Source organism: Mytilus edulis, chromosome 7 (assembly GCF_963676685.1).
Source record: "Mytilus edulis chromosome 7, xbMytEdul2.2, whole genome shotgun sequence".
In the NCBI taxonomy this organism is placed as follows: domain Eukaryota; kingdom Metazoa; phylum Mollusca; class Bivalvia; order Mytilida; family Mytilidae; genus Mytilus; species Mytilus edulis.
Genome location: NC_092350.1, coordinates 67,227,866 through 67,252,286, shown reverse-complemented (window position 1 = coordinate 67,252,286; position 24,421 = coordinate 67,227,866). Strand labels below are relative to the sequence as shown.

At 30.7% G+C, this 24,421-nt stretch overlaps 1 protein-coding gene across 2 annotated transcripts; it reads left to right on the top strand.

Annotated features, from left to right (window-relative positions):
• The first annotated feature begins 882 nt into the window (after window positions 1-882).
• LOC139482038 (uncharacterized) lies at window positions 883-14,890 on the top strand. 2 transcript variants are annotated; one of them, XM_071265679.1, is made up of 11 exons: window positions 883-1,480; window positions 1,966-2,563; window positions 3,380-3,671; window positions 4,311-4,421; window positions 5,156-5,326; window positions 5,588-5,836; window positions 6,443-6,681; window positions 7,408-7,578; window positions 11,251-11,405; window positions 13,134-13,194; window positions 13,603-14,890. In XM_071265679.1, exons 2-11 carry the CDS (start codon window positions 2,030-2,032, stop codon window positions 13,795-13,797), a joined length of 2,178 nt encoding a protein of 725 aa, XP_071121780.1. In that variant the 5' UTR covers window positions 883-1,480; window positions 1,966-2,029; the 3' UTR covers window positions 13,798-14,890. The 2 variants fall into 2 exon arrangements, with proteins under 2 accessions (XP_071121780.1, XP_071121779.1); XM_071265678.1 differs by having other exon boundaries at window positions 1,966-2,578.
• The last annotated feature ends 9,531 nt before the right edge of the window (window positions 14,891-24,421 follow it).

Genomic DNA, 24,421 nt, shown 5'->3' with positions numbered 1-24,421 from the left:
TGTGCTTATTTCAAAACTAGATTCTGCATACATGGTAGCGTCCGCCATGCACATTAGAACTTTAGATCTGCGTTTAAATCTATTAGATTTTGATTTTGTCTATATATTTCTTCTGAGTTCTTTCTTTTCATAAATAAATAAAGATTCACGATCCCCGAAGCAAGTCATTGTTAAACCTACAGTGGAAAGGAATTAATATAAGTTGCAAAACGTTTTTCCCAAATCACTATAAATAAATACATTTAAACTAAACCTACATGTAGTTGTTTTATCAATGTAATTATTTCATATTGATACCTTGTAGTAACTACTACTTGTACTTGTACTAATATTACCTAATTGTACCTAAATTGTGACACCTGATTTATTTTTGTCGTAAAGTTATGTTATCGAACATCGAATATGTGTCTTAGTGTGAAGAAGATAATAAGCGTTTTAAAGTAAAAAACACAACAACAGACTTTTATATATTATATTGTTCCTATTATAAGGCGTTGTATCGATACATGTATCATATTGAAAACGGTTAAAGTTTAAATGTCGACCTTTGAGATTTTAGTATATTTATGAAAGCAATAGAAACTTCTATTTTTTTTTTTTTAATTTGTATACTCTTGGGTTTTTTTATCGTTTCAGTATCTCACTTATTTATATTTAGCACTTAGCTTTTTCTTCAGATATATCATGTAAGTTTATATGCGATCTACAAATGATATTTTGTTCATTCTAGTATTAAACAAACTGACTGATATTTTTCTATACCGATTTGATAAGTTTAAAGTCATTCATAAGCCTTCACCGAATTAGGATAGTCATACAACAGATAATTTTAATATTTATCCAACAATGGTTCTTTTGTTATTTCAAATACCTTCCGTGTTTGAAATAATTTTTGCACAATAGAACATGTTACGCAACAAGCATAGAGATACTTGGAAATTAAATCGGGGGTGTCCATAGGGTTTACAGATTCGAAAAAATGGGCGATATAAATAATACAAATGTGCGAAAACATATTGCCACAAATATATAATCATGTGCCAGATTATAAGGAATATATAGTAAGAAACAACTAATTTAAAAAGCTGGACATGAATTTTAGAATAGAAAATGCAGACACTTTTCCCATTCTGAAATTTTATTAAGAACGTCCTTCCAAAATAAATAAATTATGATACACATAAGGCAACAAAAGGAATCACCCAAAGATTGTAACTAGTTTTTAATCTGAGGAAATACCATGAAGTGTTCGATATTCATTTCTACGAAAGGCTATGAGACGTGCATTTCTAAGAATTAAACACAGAGGAGTGACAAATAAAAGAAATACATTTAATTGATATATAAATATCGGTTTTGTAGGCAAATACTTCTATCGCATGGGTTTTCTACAAAGGTGTCGTTACAAATATCCACATAATTATCTAAATTCTCTAATACATGTGATAGGAATATTCTGAGTGCATTATTGCCTTGACTGGTAAGATTATTATAAAGTAGTTTATAACATTAATTGATACTGTTCAAAGCATACTGTTCAAAGCAAGATCTAACCCTCTTTTTGGTTTTATACTCATCATAAAAATACCTAACATAAAAAAATGAAAATCAAACAAATTGAATTTGAATAAGTTTCTTGTATGAAAATGAATATTACACATAAGTCTGGGAAAAAATAAATTATTTCTTAGTTGTTATAAATTTTGAACATACTTTAAGCATTTGTAACTACTTTAAAGTCGACACTGTGTGTAGTTGTTTTTATTCTATGTATTGTGTGTTTCATATCGACCTATAAAGTTATGTCATTTGCAACAAATGTTAAAAGTTTGGTCTTGTCTTGTGCTGTTGTAAATCTTTGCTCCTTTTAGAGGAGCAGTAAGCCTTTACAAACACAAACACAATTTGTTATTATTTTTCGGAACTGTCATGGTATCATAAATATAATATAATATTTTTTTTCAGATTACAAAACCGTTTTTGTCATAAAGCTATTCTTGATTCTGTTGATCATATTGTGAGTGTTACAATGTCAGCACTAGGAGAGGATCTCGATGAGGCAACATATATAGACAGTAAAAAGACGAATCATGAACCAGTGGATTGTTCCAAAACAATTGACTCGATCAAAACTAGTATGAAAGTAATTAAAGAAAACCAAAATAAAGGAACCAGAGATGGCTTTGTTACTAAGCAATTTCAGGATGCTGCTTTGTTATTGAATGACAGTAGATCAAATATCACTAAAACAGAATCTTCCAGTGAAAAGTCAGACATGCTAAGACAATTAATAAAGCTTTCAAAAGATTACCAGACAGTCGAAATTTATTGTAAAATATGTGCTGACATATTGGAGACAGGAGAAGGGTTTGGGTATCCAAAAATTAACACAGAGTACATTAAACCATTGTTAACAATGTTCGATTTTTTGGTTCATTGCTCAGGTGTTAGCGAAAAACTGAGCGGAGTTATTTCTCAGGACAAAAGCTTTCTCATCAAAGCAACTAAAGAGTTAGAGGACTGGAAAGATTTTCAGCGTTGTGAAAATGACAGCACGTCTAAGGTAATAAAAGCAAAAGTATGTATAATCGACTAAAATTTGGTTGCATATTGTGGGTCTATTTTCTCCTTATTTGCTTTTTTCTCTATTTTGTAACTAATAGTATATGAGCTGTACGTTAAATATTAACCATGAAAAGAGGGGCGAAAGATACCAATGGGAGGTTCAAACTTATGTTAAAAATAAACTTACAACGCCATAGCTAAAAAGAAAAAAAAAACACAAATATTAGTACACACTACACTACATAGAAAATAAACGTGCTTCTTTCCAAAATGCACAACATCATATGACGAAGTTATAAGGATGTTCATGAAATTAGAGAATGACACAAAATGACCAAACGAGGGATTAAATAAATGAAAGACTAACTTTTTTTAACTCATTACATGACAAAAACACAGCTGAATAAAAATCTACATTATAAGATTCATAGTAGTATATATTTGTTTTGAAACATTTTTTTTAATGATTTTTGACAAAATGCTACTGCTGTCGGATTTTGTGGAAAAAATATATGTACTCTACAAGTCAAAAATATAGATTAGTAAGTGGGAAATCCTCAAAATAACGATGCAAACTGATGGAACTATCACTAATGAAATTATTTTGTATTCTGCCAGATCAAAACAATTATACTTTGAACATTCTTTCTGTATTTCTCCTTTAAGAAGCCTATTTATCTATCTTACACCATTTAAAAATTAATAAAATCACAAAAATACTGAACTTCGAGGAAAATTCAAAACGAAAAGTTCTTAATCTTACATCAATATAAACTTGTTTTAATATGTTTACATCTTATTCATATTCGTGAAGAAAGAGGGAGAAGATATTGTTGAAATGCTCTGTCGTTTATTGCATAATATATCCATGTTTGAGAACAATGTTCCAAACGTTCGAGGCGCAAACTGCATTGGAGCAATGAAACCATATTTGGAATCAGAAAACAACATAATTCAACTTCTATGCTTAGCAACCCTCGCTGACCTGGATAAAGAATCTGAATGTGGAAGCAAATCAAATATCATTAAGGCTTTAATGTCGACAATTGCGAAGGTTATGGAAATTGGTATTGATGACGACTGCTCTCTTAAAGAAATAGCTAGAAGTAAGTACACATACATTCTTAAAATTTTAACTAGTATGCTGAACCAGACACACGTAAATAACAGTTATTTATTAGACTGTTTTAATATTACCGACTTTATTATTTATTTTCATCTAAATAGTGCCCAAATTTGATTTGATTTTAAAAACTAGCAGGCCACCACCTCAGATTCAAATGATTGTCCCCTTTCATATCTTGAATCTGATTTCGTTGAGATATATGATAAGCAGATGAATACATGACATAATCTGTATCGCATGCTTTATCAACACTCGGGATCTGCGGCCCTTGGGACTGATATTGATTTCTCGTGGTGATACTTCATGCGATACGGATTTTCCTATGTACTATTCTATATTATTGTAGATGTACTAGTATGACATGCCTTTAATACTTCCGCGATAAACCGAATGATAATTATGAAACCTGTATAATTATCGGTTATTTTCTGTGTTATCGTTTTACAATGTTTTAAATACAAAACCATTCAACTGGATTTTTGTATTAAAGAGTGTAAATACGTTGTACAGTTTCGTATTACAAGTATGTCATTTTTAGTTCTATTGAGAACCACGACATCACCTAAGATATCATCATGGATAAACTACTATTTATCATGATGGTTATTATATGTTACAGTTATTCAACAAGTGGGGAGAAATGACAACAATAAAAGATTGGTTGTAGAGCATGGTGCTATTCCACTTCTAGTGAAAATTACTGAAGATGGCAACATTGAGGAACAGCGTGGTAATTTAATAATACTAAAATGTTCTTTTTTAAATTGAATTACAAATTCCTAATATTATTATTAGTAGTTATTTGTGCTAATAAACTAACTACAGAATAATCCATAACATTAGTTTGTAATTAAACATGTTAAAGGAAATTTAAATTTTTAAAATAATAGAATTTATGTTATTTAAATATATGTAGTCGTTAAGATGTATAATGATGACGTCAATTTGACGTTAACGTTCTTTTTAACTTTGAGCTGCAAGAGAGCAGACGTGTATAATTACAGAGAGAAGTATTTTGAAAATATCAAGTGGATTAAATAGTGGATATTTAAAGTTGGTATTTTATAGATGTATAATAGACAAAGAGACATATGGATAATACGTAAAAATTGTTTTAATCATAAAATTGTATAAATAGTTAAAAATTGATTAATTTCGACACGGCATGGTCGCCATATGATGACGATTATGCTGGAAAAGAAAAATTATTAAATCACAATACGACTACAGTTAAAAACAATGATATTTTTGTTGTGACTATATATTTGGTGAATCATTCATCCAGTGATTCTGCTGCAGAAGTAATTATTTGGTAGAACTGATAAATTTTTTTCATAAAGAATTACATGTTTTAAAACGAGTACAACTATTTTGAATAATTCTATGTAAAAAAGAACCAATACATGTACTCGAGATTGAAAGTATAATACATTAACTTTGATTTTTGTTTTCTGTTTACAACAGAGGCCGTCTATGCTATCTGGGGGTTATCGTTTGATAACAAGACAGAGATGATCGACAATAAAGAATGGAAGGTGATATCAACATTAGAAAGATTGTCTAAATCCCCAGATAAAAATGTTAAACTGCTTAGCATGAAGACTTTATGGACGATCAGTAACTACCAAAACAGATGTAAATATATTATAATAGTGTTCATATATTTCACAATCCTGTAAGAAGCAATATCATCTTGTGACATATTTTCTATTCGCAAATTTAAAGTATCTTTACGATACAGTCGTGGGTGACATTCAACATCTTTCTTTAAATTGTTAAATTGAAACTATGTGTTTTAATAACGATGGTATAATCTGAAGCAGTTTAAGTATGGCATTTTTTTTTTTACATTTTTATTGTTCGTTATTTCCAACAATAAACTAATTACTTTTCTAGATGGTGAGCAAGAAGAAAAAGTAACAGCAAGTGACAATAGACACATTTTGATCAGTCACAATTGGGGGAAGCAACCAATGGTAAAACAGATATATGATGGTATAAAACAGAATTGTATCAGTGTATGGATGCATGTCCATAATATCCAAGGTGCCACAGTCAAGGCAATGGTTGATGCTGTTGATCAGGCAGAAATTGTACTTGTATGTCATTCATATAAATTCAAGAACAGTTATAACTGTAGAGCGGGTACGTTTTTGTTTATATGTATTTGTAGATATAGAAAAAAACCAGATATGAATCAATATTAATAGAAATTAAGAAATTTCCCTTATATAATTTAGAAATATATTCATGGAATAAAGACGAACATTTTATAAAACAATCGGAATATTCAAATTATGATTTACTTGAACAAATGTTGAAAAACATGATATACTTTCAACTAATAAAGAGCTACCAACTTTATTGTATCTAAAGCTTTGCAGCCGTCAATCAATAGCATTTGAGCTAACCTGGAGACGCGTAGCGTTACGTATGTAAAACTACCGAAAAAAAATATAATTATTCAATTTTTATCATTATTTCGAGCTTTGGCTAATTATTTAAGAAATTACATGTCATTACATTCAGGAATGGAAAACATCAGGTTCCTGTAGTAACAGACAGGGAGACAGATATTTCTTTTCAAATATTGTCAAATTGAGAAAGAAGGTACATGTAGCATCAACAGACTGAAATACAGAGATTATACATCTATGTACATTACATAACATATCATATTGGCTAAAGCAGTTATATCATCAATGTTGTGTTCTTCTTTTGTTTTACTAATATTTGTGTGTACTATAACAGAGACAGAATATGCACATCAAACTAAGAAAAAGATAATACTATTGAAAATGGAAAGTGGATACGAGCCTGATGGTTGGTTAGAACCTATAATCGGTAACAATCTGGAATTTGACTTCAGTGGAAAAGATCCACTGGAGAAAACAGTCAACGACGTTATCGGAGCCATACAACAGGAATTGAACAGAAAGAATGGAGTAGTAGTAGATGTGACAAAACCTATAATTCAATCTGAGCATGAGGTAAATAATTGGCAAATGGCAAAAAACTACACTTGAGAAATTTTTATTTACTTATTGGTTATTTTGAACTGAACGTTTTAAGTAAAATATTTAACACATATTCAAGGGAAGATTACATCGACTTCATATCATAGTCTAGGGTCTGATAATATTGATGGGTTGGAGAAGGAAAGATATTTAGATTGATACTGGCAAACCGGGTGTATAGAGTATTAAAAGAAAATTGTAACCAAAAGCGAATCTTCTCTTTCATCAATTCACGATCACCAATATAACACCTTTCTTGTCTGTATATGTACAGAAAATTTATACTCTTAATTGGTTCATATTATATAGTGCCCCAACCTTGTATCTTTAAAAACGATATCTCATTGTAAGTGCGATGAAGCTAAATCCTTCAAAACAAGATATGCAGTGAGAAAGGAAAACACATTTGTATTATTTTCGGTGTATGCCTTCTCTCCGACTTCTATATATTCTATATTTTTCTACGTTCTATACTTATATGCGTAATAGTGAGATTATGTAATCTAAGGAAAATTACTGAATGTGTATTATCTTTTTTTTTCGAACATGAATAGTCGACCAGAATGCTTAGAATATTGACTATCATTTCAAAAATTGTCATAGACTGCAATAAAATGAAATAATATCTGACAACTGAATTTAAACGTCGTTATCATACATGTATATACTACGATGATGTTTTTTTTTTGTATTTTGAAGGTTATAATAGCACAACGACCTTCTAATCAAAGCAGTGGTAAAAGCAAGGAGATACCAGTTCTACCAATATGTCTCTCTCTATCTTTTATGCTGTTCCTGTTACTGTGTCTGTTGATAAACCTTGCTTGCTTTAATTCTTCAAATACAGTATGTCCATACAAAGAATGTGAGGTAAGTTTCATTACATTTCTTTAAAAATATTTGTAAAGCATTCTCAACTTTCATCACGAGAATTACATAATTATGTTTGTAACATTCATTTTGCTGAGAAAGTGAAAACGTAACCTATGGTCATGCATACATACAATATGGAAAACTATTAAATGTTTAAAAATATAAAATGCAATTGCTTTAAAAGAGGTAAAATGCGAGGCAATAGAAATAATTTCTCTTTTTTAAAGCCAAGTACATGATAAGATACATTTAATAACTGTTTTTCAGTGAAGATGGTTGCACAACAAACTGAAAAAATGATGACCTATTGATAAATCACAATTGGTCAATTACTACCTATCGATGTATTTCCCCTGTAAAATTGCACCACGTTGATACATAAACACATCAAAACGGAATCAATTCCAGCGGCACATATGTATATGTTAGCGGCAATAAGTGAAATTAGGCATTAAGCTTAAATCCTAGGCAATGAGCTAACGCCTAGGCATTAAGTCTAATGTCTAAATGATGTTAGGCATTAGTCTTAAATCTTGAAAAATGTGTCCAGGCATTAAGCTTAATGCCTAAAATATAAATGCGAGTAAATAAAAGATTTTTTTTCCATTAAATAAAAAATATACATTTGTTACATAATAGCATAACGAGAATTGAAGTTTAAAATATCATCTACTGGAAATAAAATCAAAGATAATCCTGGCTATCATAGTGTTTGCCTGCTTCAGTTGACTTTCCATGGCCCCAGAACGATGGCGAACTCTGTTTGTATCAATTGTACAATTTGGACATAACACCTTCCAACCGTATCCCTCTTCACTAACAGTTCCACATATACCATTAATGTGTTTGTCACATTTACTACACATATGAACTCCCAATGTATCTTTTTCACATACATCATGTACATAGAACTTTAAGACATCCTGAAAAATAGTTTGAAAAAAATAATAAGATAAAACATTTAATTTGGTGTAACTATAAATATTAATCAAGCCAGACTAGAATAAATCTGTTTTTAAAATTTAGTTACAATTTTTTGATAATTATGTTTTTGTTCATAATGATCGTTCGACTTAACACTCAATCTAAAAATATGTTATACATTAAATTTTACACGGAAATACTGTAATACTTTAGTTAAAGCCCTCCAAGATTAAAGAGTCGTTTTAATATTTTTAAAGATATTTCTTATTACTTTTTACAACTTACCCTTTGCTTTTCATCAGTGATTGAAGAAGAAGTTTCCACATTTGGTTTTGAATTTGATTAGATGGTATATAAAGGGCATTGTCAATGTTTTCTGTAGTATTTGAAATTATATGTTGGTTATTTAAAGACTCGGTCTTTAGCTGAAGTAAGTCCTCCTCCGTTTCTAAGGTCACCAATCCTTTTTTTCGGAATTTTGGTTTCTGATGTTAATCCAATTGTTGCACATTTACCAAACATGGCTTCATAGTCCAGTGCCTTTTTTAGAGCTGAATTCTTTTGAATCTGGAAGAACTTGATACCAATCGACCACTTTGTTAATTCATTGTCCCTCAGCCATGCAGTTAGCATGTCATAGATATCTCCATTCGATCGCTCAAAGCTACCCTGTGATTGGGGATGTCTCGGTTTCCCATGAACGATAACAAGTTCTGGCCACATTAATTTTAACTCGGTATGACCAAAGCTGTGAATTCCCGACCATTGTCTCTTTGCAGTATATTGGGCACACCAGATATTGTAAAAATATCAATTAGATTAAAAGCCACTTCTGATGCACATTTTTTCACATTTTTTAGGTAAGAGCTTTAATGTTACAAAATTTTGTAAGGTGGTCTTGAAACACCATAATAAATTTATAGTTTCCATCTTGGTTTGATTTAAAATCCATCAAATCAACTTGTCCTCTACTGTTGAAGACTTGAGATAAAATGGGCTTTACTACTACTCCTTTCCCTATATGTTTTTTTCATATTGCAATTTTCACAAAGTGGCAGAAATAATCCAATTGCAGCATATCCATTATTTAGTTGTTTTATCATGCGATCTCTGTCGCCATGACCTGTTTCTTTATGTGCCTTTTCCAAAATACCATAGAAAAACATAAATTTTGAAATTTCCCTCGTCATTCTCGCTGACTTTAGTTATCAACCTCTCAAAACCATCAATGTTAAAAAATGTCATACCTTCTTAAACTATAGTAATCTTGTGTCGCTTTCTTTTCTTATGATTCTAAAAGTTTAATCTTTGCTAAAAGATCATGGTACTTTACTCTTAGATATATGCTCCTTGTTTTCCCTGATTCAAATTCATCACTGAAGAGACATGTATTGTCGAAATGCGCATCTGGTGCAGAAAAATTGGTACCGTTATTGTTATTAGACCTCATAGACTCAAGATATGTATCCTCTATAGACATGGTGTCACGTGATGCAAATGATCCAGTTAAAGAAGTGAAAAAATAAATATCTAAATTTTTGTCTACTTTTTACCAGCTTGACTAGTGAAGTGTAAACATTTTCAAAAAAATATTATAAAGATTATATTGAGTCTCGCCCTTTTTTTATTGGATACAATCACTTTTTAAAATGGTTTTTAATGTTTGTACTTCCACACAAAAGTATGAGTTAATTATGTTTTGAATAAGAAAATTACTAAAATTTGAAGAATTGTCAGATTAATATATATTGATATTTGGAATATAATTAAGAAACAACTTTATTTCAAGAAAAAAAATACTTAATATACATAAATTACAGATTTCACTTATTGCCTAAAATCATGTTCGGCAATAGGATGAATAATCATCATAAGAATTCAGGTAATAAGCTTAATGCCTGATAATTTCAGGTAATAACTTAATGCCTAGGCGTTAGCTTATTGCCTAGGATTTAAGCTTAATGCCTAATTTCACTTATTGCCGCTAAAATATATACCTTCATATAGGAAGAGACACCGTGCATGTTACGTACTGTCTTTGAATTATGTTCCCAATTTTCAATTGAAAGATCGATTTGATAGTCGATAAAATGGGATATCTCTCTGATAATAGCATGAACATAAAGTGCTGATTAAAGTACTTTGTTTTGGGGTCATGACATACTGTACCCTGTTAAAAAGAACACAGATCCCAACAATGAAGAAACAAGATGATGATAACATTACAATGCTGGACTTTTTGAATGACATCATATTTGCTAAGTTTGATGGATGGATATTTCAAAGGGTATTAAAGCAATTGTTTTCTTCAACAGAAAACTGTTGATGAACGTTCGAATAAGATTCGTTGTTTACAAGCAGAAAAATGATGCCCCTGCTAAGCAAATTATTCGTTTTTACCTGATTTGAATTTTAAGGTTAATAATTTCACAGAATCTACTACTTTCAACATTACGAGGGAAACGTGTGGACCAGGATTTGCTTACCCTTCTTCAGCCTACAGCACCTGAGATCACCCTCGGTTGTTTGTTATTTTAATTTATGTATCTATTTTTTTTATTGGGGGGATTCGTGTTGCTCAATCTTTGGTGTCTCATGTTGTTTTTTGCAAAATACTGTTTGTCTTTTTTTTTTTTGTCCTAGCATTTTCAGTTTGCTTTCATTTAATATTCCGATTTGTATCTTTCGTATGTCTTTTACCATGCGCAACTGGTTCGTACACACATATCCTTTCTATTGTTACAGCCAGCTTTGCCAAAACCGCAACCTGGTATGTCAGATAAAACTTCAAAGGTAAACTTGACAAATGGAATTGACAGTGCCATGAATTGGACACTTTCTCAAGTAGATGAATGGCTTAACAAAAAGATTCTTCGGAAAGATATGTTTCTATCTACGCAGTATGTATTCTTTTCATTTTTCTTTCTTAATCACATTTTGTAACTGAATCTGATCCGGGGTTTGATTGTAAATGTGAATTTAAAAACGTTCTCATGTTCATCAAATATTTTTAATACAAGTAATATACATATGTTTAAAAATAGCGTAAAACTATATGAATTAATAGGAGTTAATACAATGTCATCATATTTTTATTGAAAAGATTTTTTTATACAAAACACATATCTTGTTTCAATATTTGTGGACGGTAGTATTGGTTGACTCTATCGAAATCTATTAGCCTTCTGCAAAGATTTCAAATGTTGTTCAACATCTGTTTCATATATAAAAAAGTGTAGTTATTGTTTCACTTGACAAAGTCAAAAAGCAAGAATTAGGTATGCTGTTTCCGGTGTCGTCGTCGGCGGATGCGATGTCAACAATGTATTAGTTTGTGATTAGGACAAGTTTATGGTGCACCACTAGTGGTAAGCAAAAGATATTTAGTATGCAGTTGTATAAATATTGGCACATTTTATTATCATGGAGATTATTTGACCCCACCCCCTCAGTTATGATCTATTGACTCTAAAACATTTGCTTATTTTTCATGATTATGTCAGTTTATGGTGAACCACTAGGGTAGGCCAAATATATTTGGTATGCAGTTGTATAAGTATTGGCACATTTCATTATTTGACCCCACCCCCTCAGTTATTGTTTATCGACTATGAAACTTTTGCTTATTTTCTATGTATTAGTTTGTGATAAGGTCAGTTCATGGTGAACCACTAGTGGTACGTTAATGGTAATTGGTATGCAGTTGTTGTAGAAGCATTGGCAGATTTCATTACCATGGAGATCATTTGGCCCCATCCCTCATTCATGGTCTACTGACTTTTAAAATTTTGCTTAGTTTTAGTATTAGGTTGTGAATAGGTCAGATAATAGGGAACCACTAGTGGTAGGTTAAGTATAATTAATATGCAGATGTATAAGCCTTGGTTTTCTCATTTTCTTGGAGATTGTTCGCCCCGTATTAGCATTGGCACATCTCTTAATAATGGAGATTAGTTGAACCTGACCCCTCAGTTATGGTTTATTAATTTATTAATTTTGCTTAGTTTACAAGTATTAGTTTTTCTTGAGGTTTGTTAAAGAGAACTACTTATGTTACGTCAATGGTATTTGGTTTGCAGTTGTTTTAGCATTGACACATCTCATTGCAATGTCATTTTTATGCATGTGCCTTTATTCGTGGTTCATTAACTTTGAATATTTCCAAAACGTGCACGTTAAAGTGTTGCTATTTAATTTCAACATTTTCATTATCGATATTACATAAAAAGCGAGTCATATCTCTGTGATAACAGTTTTTATACGTTATTTGTAGAAAACAAAGAGAAGTTGTTATCGTTTAAATGCTAATAATATCTGAAGATAAACCCGTCTCGTACAGGCCAACATAATTATAACGTCCTTCCCTAAATGCAATTGTCCTCTAGCAAACATAACAGTATAACTGTGTATTGGTCAGTTTTTTTCTCTTATTGCTAAATTTAAAAGTCAGCGCGATTTACGACTTTATTATTTAAACGTCTTTGTTTGACCATTAGGTATGGGACAAACAACATACTCCACTTAAGGTTGATATTTTACCAAGATATGTGTCTTAGTGGCATACTCACAGACCGTACATTTAGTACATTAAAATGTTGAACACTTTTATCTGGTTTCTTTTTTTTCAGAAGACAGCTAAAGACTTTAAGAGGAAAGGACATTGCATTTCTCAAGCTCCTTGTCAACGAGGTTAGTTTATACTTACCAAAGAAATAAACACTACCAAACATCAAGCAAACATTTTGAACCGACAATATCATCGATACACCTGTAAGCAATGGTTTCCTGACATATAAGGAGACATTTGGTTATCTGTTTTCTGTGTAGAAATAAAAAGCTAAATAGAAAAGAAAAGCAATTTTAAAACAATTCAATTTCAATTAGGTAACGGGTACCGTATAATAATCCCATGTATATGTCTCTGTTCTTCATTTTGATAAGATTATAAAAATATATTGTGTCTTGTAAACAAATGTTTGTCGGCACAAAATCATGCATGTTCACTGTCAAAACATATATAGCGGTGTTAATTCTAATGTAGACAAGGAAACGAGTAAGAATTAAAGAAAATAATAATTTTTGTATTTTGCTTTTCAGTGTCCAACTACTTTCTACCAAACAATCCGAGAACAGTTAGGGATGAAAGATATTCAATCAATGTCCGATTTCCGATTCGCTTTCGAACACATTGATACCACTGTGATTGATACTGATTTGCATTCAACTACCCAACAGTTTACAAGTACCAGTACGAGAACAGTTGAAACAACTAAAGTTCGCTTAACTGTATAGAAAATTATTGTGCATTCTTCACTATAAAGTCCGTGTGAACTATTATTAGTCTAGCCTGCTTTAGTTTTGCATATTGGTTTTTTTTAGTCAAGGATATTAATACATACATGCATGAGATTTATCAAATTTTAAAATTGAAGATAAACTACGATATAAAACAACTAAGTTGAAAAAAACGTATGAAATTCGTTTTTCCTGTATAGATGATCAAAATCAAAATAATTGTATGCGTTCCTTTTTTTTCTGTAACCAAATTTATAAGTTATAAACACAAAACTTTATTATTACAAACGAATTTTAAACAATTAATCCTTGGTCTATTTTTTGATCACATTAAAAACAAGAGAAAGCATTCCTACTAATTAGTCTGATCTCTTATTTACAATTATTTTGCAAACATCAAATGTGTCTGTATAATAGTAAGTTTTGTTTTGCCATAATAAGTAGTAAAATATGATATTTGAATTCTTATTCCTGTACCAAAGAAAAAATTATCAAAGTGTGATAATTTTATATAGTAGGCCAGTCTCTGTCTTGTATTCAATCGACTCATTGATTTTTGGAACATCGAATTTCATGAGTGTAATATAGAAACGTGAATTTTAGATAATTACGTTATCAAGATATATACTGAAATGATATATTATAAGGAAAATAACTATTGTTAACAGTTATGCTATTACACAACGCATTCTTTTAATGTGAGTAACAATTATATTTTTTACATTCTATGTGTCGATGTAAATAATTTCAAGCGCTACGTCTTTCCATATGCGGTATTTTGGAAACAAAATCAAAGAGCTATACACAAGAACAAGTAACTTTACTTTTGGTGATCAAGTTTTGTTTTTGTTTTGTTAAATGTCGTTTTATTTTAGAATTGCTTAGGTTTTTGCTTTTGATAATGACTTTTGCTTGTTTCTGTGAAGTGTGTGCCTCCTTTCATAATATAAATGGTACATCATAAATATATGATATATATTTTTATATACATTTAATATCACAACTGCATAGAAGTTACATTTACTTGACTGTGATAGCTTTTTGTGTGTTTTTTTTATCACGTGCTTTAACTTAATAAATCATATTTTATATTTCATGATTTTTTTTTCAATACACGAGTGATTTTCTCGCTTTATTGAATATTTATTGGTGGTCTTCGAACTTTTCCACTCTATGTTCGGATAGTTGACTTGTTGACACATTTCCCAGTTCCACTCTCAATATTATTTGAATTTGTGTTGGATTTTCATAATTTCCAATAACAGAAACACACACTTCCATGTAAAAGTCTTAAACTTGTAATGGTGGAACGGAAAAGAGTCTCAGGCAATGCTGTTTGTTTTTGTCATTTGCTGTTTTCCAATCCTATTAGGTTTTCGTTTCAAGATTTGATTATGAATCATGCCATTGTCTTTCCCTTTTGTACTGTTTCACACTAATCATTCGGTAGACTTATATACATAAAGTGAGCTGATGCTACACGTTTCAGGTCAAATTGTTCTTAGGTGCATACATCAACGTCATTTGTTCAGTGGAGGATATTTGGTTTTCTGTTTGAAGCCATTTTTTGTATATGAATGGGTCCGTTATATTTCTCGTTAGAATTGTTTTACACTGGTCGTTTCGATACCACCTGTTGCTCCTTATAATATACCATTTCGGAGTAAGTTATATAGGTAATCTATAATTAATTTAACTAACGACGTTTAGTCATTAAGAGACTTATATCAGTGGTAATGACATAATAATACATGGAGTCGCTTGTTTACTGTATTGTTCACCCGTGTCCATCTCTTTCACAGACACGTGTGTCTAAGTGCTGACACGACTAATGACATAATTCGAATAAAAAGTTGATATAAATAACGACATTCAAACTCTGTTTTTTCAAAGACTGTCATAGGCATTTCTAAATAAATTCATCATGGATACCAGGATTAAATTTTGTATTCACGCCAGACGCGCGTTTTGTCTACAAAAGACTTATCAATGACGCTCGAATTCAAAGAATAATTTGGCGAAACTTTTTGGAATTGTTTGTCCTCAAAGCTCTTCAACTTCGGACTTTATTTGGTCTTTTTTACCATTATTGATGCGAGCGTCACTGATGAGTTTTTTGTAGACGCGCGTCTAGGATAAATATGAAATTTTAATCCTGGTATCTATGATGAGTTTATTTGATGATATACAGTGAAATGCAGTGAAGTCTAGCATTTGATAGTTCATTGATAACATTCTGGCGTATCATAAACAAACAACTTGTAACGTCTCATTTCATTGGCCGAAAGATTCAAATACAAAAACAATGTAGTCAGTGTGCACGTGAATTGACACAGGTGACCAACAATGGAATGTACTATGTTACTACGAACGTAAAAACAAGGATTTGTTTAATTTACAAACCTTTGGTCAAAAGAATTAAATTAATCTTTTGTTAACTTCAAATAGTGGGGTCGAACTTTATACTGATATTTTGTATTAAGTAATATTCTAAGTTCTTTATGCATGCAGCAACTCAATTATTGTGTACCGCATAATGAGAAATATAAAGATAAAATAAAATGCATGTGGCGCTTTTATACAAATGAATATATGAACCACTTTTAAATTCTTTCATACTGACGATAGGTTATAATCCTAACAATGTCGTAGTCACTTATAATAAGTATCTCATAATACTGATCCATTACAATAATTAATGATGGGTTGCACTGACATTCCTCTTTTATTGTTTTCATGCTATAAAAAATACACACAGTACCATAAACAGAGGAAATTGTCCCCTAAAATAGAAACAAAATAACTTTAATCGTATCATTTGTGCACCTAAATGAATTCAGTGAAGGCATGTTGTTGTAATAAATTGAAAAGTTACATCGGCGAAGATTATTCAGTTCTTTTGCATGTGTTGAACAAAATAATAAATTAATACTTGTGAGAAATGTCGTAGTTTAAAGCAACAATTCTCGTTTGAATTATTTTACATTGTCATTTCGGGGCCTTTTATGGCTGACTTTGCGGTATGGGCTTTGCTCATTATTGAAAGCCGTACGATGATCTATTATAGTTGATTTTTGTGTTATTTTGTTCTCTTGTGGAGAGTTGTCTCATTGCCAATCATACCACATCTTCTTTTATATATGTATTTATAGTATACAAGGTATTATCCCGCAGTTAAGATTTGTCCACTTTTTAAGAACACATCCGTAAAAAACGGACGCCCACCGGACAGAAGGGGTCAGAAGTGCAATCATACCACATCTTCTTTTTTAAATATAAATGTACTGTTTTCAATTTTAAATGGATGAACATTTATTTTTTAATGTTATACTGTAAGAATAGAGCTGCATAACATTGTTGAACTATTCGCTAAAGTACATGTAGTATGTATTCGTATTTAAAATGAAATACAAAACGAAACATGTATGATAAACTGATAAACAAAATATCAAGAAATTAAGGATGACTAAATGCATGTACAAGAAGAAACTCACCTTTTTATCAAAACATTTAATGAATAAACACTTTTTTTTTAAACTGATTGTTTCTATTTACATGTACATATTTACAATTATTATATACAGTTTACGTTCGTTTTTCAACCGAGAATAGCAAAACCTAATGAAGTATAGCGTTGGAGTTTATAAACTACATTTAATTCCCCTGTGCCATGGTTTGCCATCTGCGCTTTTTTTTTAACAAAGCATGGTTGGTTACATATTATAAATTTACTTACAATTTCGGAATTTTTTTTCTCAGAAAAAAAAACACTATCCTGTGTCGAATACCTAAAACTTGTCAAAGAAAAGTGTTTGTAGAAAAGTACGGTTTCATTTTTCAAGTACAACGCTAACTCATCGAGTCCATTGAGTGAAAGAAAAGGTAGGATGAGCAATTTGTGGGGGGGAGGGGGGAGTCAATGAAAAAAATATGTGCATTGAGTTTTTTTTTAGTTTTTCATTGAACTTTTGATGTCGTCCCTTGATCCAGAGGACAAATTTGAATTAAATATTTCGATGTGAAAACTGTTAAGATTTTAAAGTTTAAAATTTTACTATCAATTGCAGAAAATTATAAAACCAATGAATTTCACAAAAAAAGTCATGCACATTTATAAAAGCTAGAATTGTGATTGCTTAATCAAGAACACAATCATGTACGCAAATACGACGATGGAAGCTTTAAACGACCTTGACCAGCTACGTGAATACTGATCAGTCCATTCAACGTTATAGTACGTGTGTTCTATTTTCGCAGGTGTGAGGTCGAAGGTTTGAATTGACAAATGAAAATGATCGTTCCTTAAAGAGTTAATCTAATAAAGTTTGTTTGATTGATTACGTCGCAATACCTTTCGCTAAGCTTTACCGCATATGAGTATATTTGCTCTCAATAATGACGACTTCAGTATGTTCACTAAAGAAATTAATCCTGTTGAACTTACTTTAAATAAAGCTAATACTAACAATAACCTCGATCTTGATATCTATATCATTAACGGGAAGCTTGATACATGTACAAAAAAATCATGATAAAAGACATGATGTTTCATTTCTTATCGTTGATTATCCATTTTCAGATATTTCTCTTCTTTTGTCACCATCTTATGGTGTTTATATATCTCAATTTGTACGATTAGCTCGTGTATATAACAACGTATTAGACTTTAGCGAGAGAAATGTATGTATTACTGGAAAATCATTACACCAGCGTTATCGATATCACAAACTTCTTCAAACATTTACTAAGTTTTATCATCGGTATAAGGAAATAATTCGTAAATTTAATTCAACATGGTAATATTCTTTACCAAGCATAAAAAAAATCTGTATTGTTCTCAAAAGCTAACAAAACCTTTAACCAGTCCTTACTAAGAAAAGATATAGTTACGATACTGTTGTCAGGTCATTAAAGATTGCATATTTTGGCTTTAATATTGATTCAATTGTAGGGTATTTGCATCGGAAATAAACACATTTATTAAAACCAGTTGTGGGCATGACACGGGTTAGTTTCTTCTTGTCTATTTTATAATGGTGTTATACTAAACCCCTAACAGGAGGAATTGTGCCTGATATTCATATAATGAAGAAATAATTGTTCAATCAGTTTAATTGAGGTCTGAGGCTGGCGTGTCAGTAACTGCTAGTTATCTGTTGTTATTTAAGCGTTATTGTCATTTTGTTTATTTTCTTTTGTGGTTCATATTCTGACTCGGACTTTTCTTAATCTGACTTTTTACTGCGAGTATTGTTGTACGTGTTTTTTTTTCTACATTGGCTAGAGGTTTAGAGGGGAAAAAATGTTTAACTATGCCGCAACTTTGCGCCTGACCCAAGTCAGGAGCCTCTGGCCTTTGTATGTCTTGTATGATTTTTTATTTTAGATTCTTGTGTATAATTAGGGGTTAAGTATGACGTCCATTATCACTAAATTAGTATACATATTTGTTTGGAAGCCATCTTAAGGACATTTCCGGATGCGGGAGTTTCGCTACTTTGAAGACCCATTGGTCAACTTCGGCTGTTGTCTGGTCTATGTTCGGGTTGTTTTCTGTTTGACACATTCCCCATTTCCATTCTCAATTTTTAGTTAAAATGGTAAAAAAAAAGGACAAAGCTGAAGAGCATTGAAGACCAACATGTATACGTTTGACGAAAACTAAAGATGATCAACTAATCTTGTTTGGAGACATAATGTATAGAAAATCATAAGCGGACCCAATAAACAAAGTGAGAAGGCATTTTAACTGATTATCTTATATAAAAAAGAGTGTTAACTTTCTAGATATGTTTAATGATAGATACTTAATAACAGAGCGTGTTTTCATTGTGCCTATGTGTGCCTCTTTTTGAATTGCAAGTTCCCATAGCTTAATTTAACTATGATATTTGATTATTTGAGACAGCAGAAGAGTAGTGTGATCTGTACATTTATCGATTGTGTCTCGTTACTGATTTTTTTTTTTGACTGAGTTAGGATTCGCAGGAGCAATGAGTACTTGGATTATCTCTGTCAATGATAGTTTCATTTTCATTTTTAGTAAATTTCATTTGAATAGCGATAACTCGTAGATCTATAAAATACAACTACGTTGACAACATTTGAGAGTTTTCATAAACGAATTATTCAATTTAAAGTCATACGAAACCTCAAATTAAAACAAAAACCCTAAGGAAATGTTTTCATAACAAAATGGATAGTTTTCATTATTAGATTTATGTTCATATACTTTTTTTGGAAGAAAATTCTTTAATTTTTCCACTATTAGAAGAATTTAACTTTATTTTACTTGATTGCTTCCAGGAGACAATTTGCTGGCATATTTTCCGCATGTAAGTGACCTGATCGTAACTCTTCTCGTAAAAATCCGATAACCACACTACGCATAGATCTGTCACTAAAATAAACTATTATCTGATTGAAACAGCGATTTTGCTTTTACCGAAACAATGAAACCGATAAAATATTCATTCTTAAACAATTATCAACGCCAATCACTAAATCACTGGCACCTGATAACATGAGACAGACCAATGAATAATATGATAGTGATAAAAATAGTGTTTTAGTGCTACAAATAAAAAAAAACCAATTTCATATATGGCTCATTCATTAGATTAAAACGACCAATTAAAATGAGAAAAAAAGATTAACACAAAAGACACAAATCTCCCATTAAAAACACTGCAATGTGTATTAGCTACGTCGAAGCATATTACAGATAAGAAATGAATCATGTTATTTCAGGCTCAAATATTTTTCGGTACACATCTTGTATACCATACTAATTCCTAAGGAATCAAAACCTTGTACATTTAAAGTAAATGTGTTGACATGGTGTATTTCAATCAGTTATCATAGCTGTAAGACACTGTTTATTAAACTAAGCTGCAGTGAATAAACTCATCACATATACCAGGATTGAAATTTTATATTTACGCAAGACGCGCGTTTCGTCAACAAAAAACTCATCAGTGACGTTCGAATCAACAAATGAATTAAAATCCATATTGTCATAAGGTTATGCATATTTTTTTCTATCCTTATACAGTTTCTGGTTTGAAATATGCAGATATATAATGACAAAAAATTATTCCATTATAACATCATAATGAGACGACATTACTTCTTTCATTTCTCCAGTGTAGCTTGAGAGTTCTGACTTTATACAGACTATACTTGTGTGTTGACCCTGCTTCTTCAGATCTTAAAAAATGTGTATTTTGATGAAATACGGATAGATCACAATGAACGTATTGCAATATGTCAATCATTTAAACTATTATAATATTTCTTTCGTTAAAGACATTAATTCCTTTCAACCAATAAATCTTTACTGAATACTTAAACGAATTCCTTTTAAAAAAATATGTTGTGTTATCTTCATATACATCTTTTCTTTAAATATATCAATTACTATCTTTTTAAACAAAATTCAACATGTTTGACATGAAAGTAGATTGTTAACTTACACGAACACTTGACGTAGATATAATCGTGATGGGATATCCCTTTTAGATTTCTATACCATATAGTACTTTGGCTAACTCCGTGGTCATTTATGTATCAACTTTTTGATATGTTTTATAGATAAAAACTTTACCATTTTACTTGACACAAGACAATAAAAGAATATAATAACCATTCTAACATGACGTTCTTAAAACGCTTTGAGTACATGGCAAAATATGAATATATTGTTTGGGCTGTTCCGATCGTACTACGCGTCATATGCTTTTATATGAATGAACTACTCGACGTCATAGATTGATGACGTAAGAATATAAGCATTTTACGGGAAAAACACACGCTTGTGAAACCCAAAGATATCACAACAATAAAACGTAAACAAACGATGCCAAAATGTCTTATATAAATCGTTTTTGTATACATATAAGACATATAAATACAATTATCATTTAGATACATCCAAACCTATCTCAATATGTTATTGTAAATAGTTTAAGCATGCCACTTATTCAGTTTGCTCATTTCTTTTACGTCAATTTAGTAGTGCGTTTATTTATGGGAACGGCAAATACTGCATTCACCTAGAGTTCTTCGATCCACAACCATTGCTGTATTTGTACTATTAGAAACGAAATAACTCATGGGGGCTTGAATATCGCTCAGGGTAAAATATTTGTCATAAAGGGCCAACCCGTTGTAAAATCACGATATGTTCAAGCCCCCATGAATTATTTCTTAAATAGAAGCATGACTCTTTACGAATGACAATGTTGTCTTACATACAATGGCTTGACTCATTTAAAGAATTTCTTCAAAAACATTTATAATTGTTTGTTGATATAATTTGGACTATCTATAGAGACCCCTAATGATATGGCCTTCTACAATCCAAGACACTTCCTTTTACAGATGTAAATAAATTCAAGGTCGTGGTTTTTTTTTAATTACTATCTAACACACAAAAAGTGGTTAATACCGTACATATATAAACTGTGTTGTATTTTCAATTATTTAAAAACTCACATTATTAATAGTATATTGGTAACTAAAATTATGTCTGTTTAATTTTCTAAAATTTAAAAAAAAAAAATACCGAATACCAAGGCAAATTCACAAGGAGGAAGTCATTAAAAATCTGACAAAATCAGATGCTATTAGTGAATATTAACTGTCCAATTTCTGATTTGGACTGAACTACTTTTGTGTTAGTAAAATATTTGAAATACTTGCTATCTAACTTTTATAAAAGAGTCAACCTTTTATCATCAATCAACATTTTGTTTTAAAAAAAATCATTATTGAAAATGCATAATAGAATTTGATAATATATATAAAAAAATAATAATAATTATTGAAATTGCATCATAGAATTAGATATCATAAAAGTACAAAAAATCAAAATCATTATTGAAAATACATTATAGAATAAGATATGATAAAAAAAATCATTACAATATATTTTAATATGTGAATATTTCAATCCACCGGTTCTATTTCTGTTGAGTGAATTTAGAATAAAATGTTTTTTTCTCATTTTGTAGATAAGCTGTATAATTTGTTTAATTTTCTTTTATAAATCTTAATATTTTTTGATAATGATAACTTAACACCGAAAACAGGAAGACTGATAAAATACAAAGACGTCTGACAAAGACATAAACTTAATCACTATCGTACTTGTATTGCATATATCAAACGTTATAGCCTAAGTATTCAAAATGCATCTGTGGTAATTGCATGAAATATAATAAACCATAACATATTTAATGCATGTAAAAAGAGCATTGATTTATGTTTAAATAATTTGATTTCTACCTTAAATAAATCCTAATATACGTCCGCAATACATTTCCACGAAACATTATAAGCCGTTCTTTTCTGTTGATTTCTCCGAAATAAATTCTAAAGGAGTGATGCATGATTGCCGATTCGTTCGACGAGTATATAAAGCGTATAACCAAATATAGATCGTACGAAGCTCAAAATTTCATATTTTGTGGTGATAAGTTGTCGTTGGGAGAACAACGTGTATAACTTTGCATTTCAGATTGACCTGACCGCATTACAAGGTATGATTTTTAACATTTAAAGTTCAGTATATATTTTTTATTCTATCAATAATGAAAATTAGCACTCAATGAAAACTATATTTATTTTGAACTGTAAAATTCAATTCAAATCATATTGGATTACTTCATTTGTATAACGAAAAACATTGTTGTAAAAAAATACATTATGAATACGTTCTGGAAATGAATTTTCCAACTCAAAACAATAGTGAACATTGCAGCTATTTAAATGATAAGCACCTATTTCATTTAATTTATGCGCAGTTAATTATCCAAAAAAGGGGAAATTATTGACATTTTTAAAAGTCATACAACCCATTTTAAAAAAGTATTACATTTACTTCCAACACCATCATAAATGGTGACCATCATCTTATGCACGTCTACGTATGCCTTTATTTTCCGTCATATTTCCAGAATATAAAAGCACAAAGGTGTCAGTATTCACCTCAAAAACTAACAAAACCTTTGAATAGACTTATTAAGAAGGGATATAGTTACCATACTGTTGTCAGGTCATTAAAGATTACATATTTTGGCGTTAATATTGATTCACTTATAGGGTCTTTGCATCGGAACTAAACACATTTATTCAAAAACCAGTTGTTGGCATGACACGGGTTATGTTCTTCTCATATATGTTATGATGGTATAATACTAAACCCCTAACGGGAAGGATTGTGCCTGATGTTCATAATTATGATAAAATCATTATCTTTCAGTCAGTTTAATTGAAGTCTGGAGCTGGCATGTCAGTTAACTGCTAGTAGTCTGTTGTTATTTATGTATTATTGTCATTTTGTTTATTTTCTTTGGTTACATCTTCTGACATCAGACTCGGACTTCTCATGGACTGAATTTTAATGTGCGTATTGTTATGCGTTTACTTTTCTACATTGGCTAGAGGTGTAGATCTCACAAACATGTTTAACCCCGCCACATTTTTGCGCCTGTCCCAAGTCAGGAGTCTCTGGCCTTGTATTATTTTAATTTTAGTTTCTTATGTACAATTCGGAAATTAGTATGGCGTTCATTATCACTGCACTAGTATATATTTGTTTAGGGGCCAACTGAAGGAC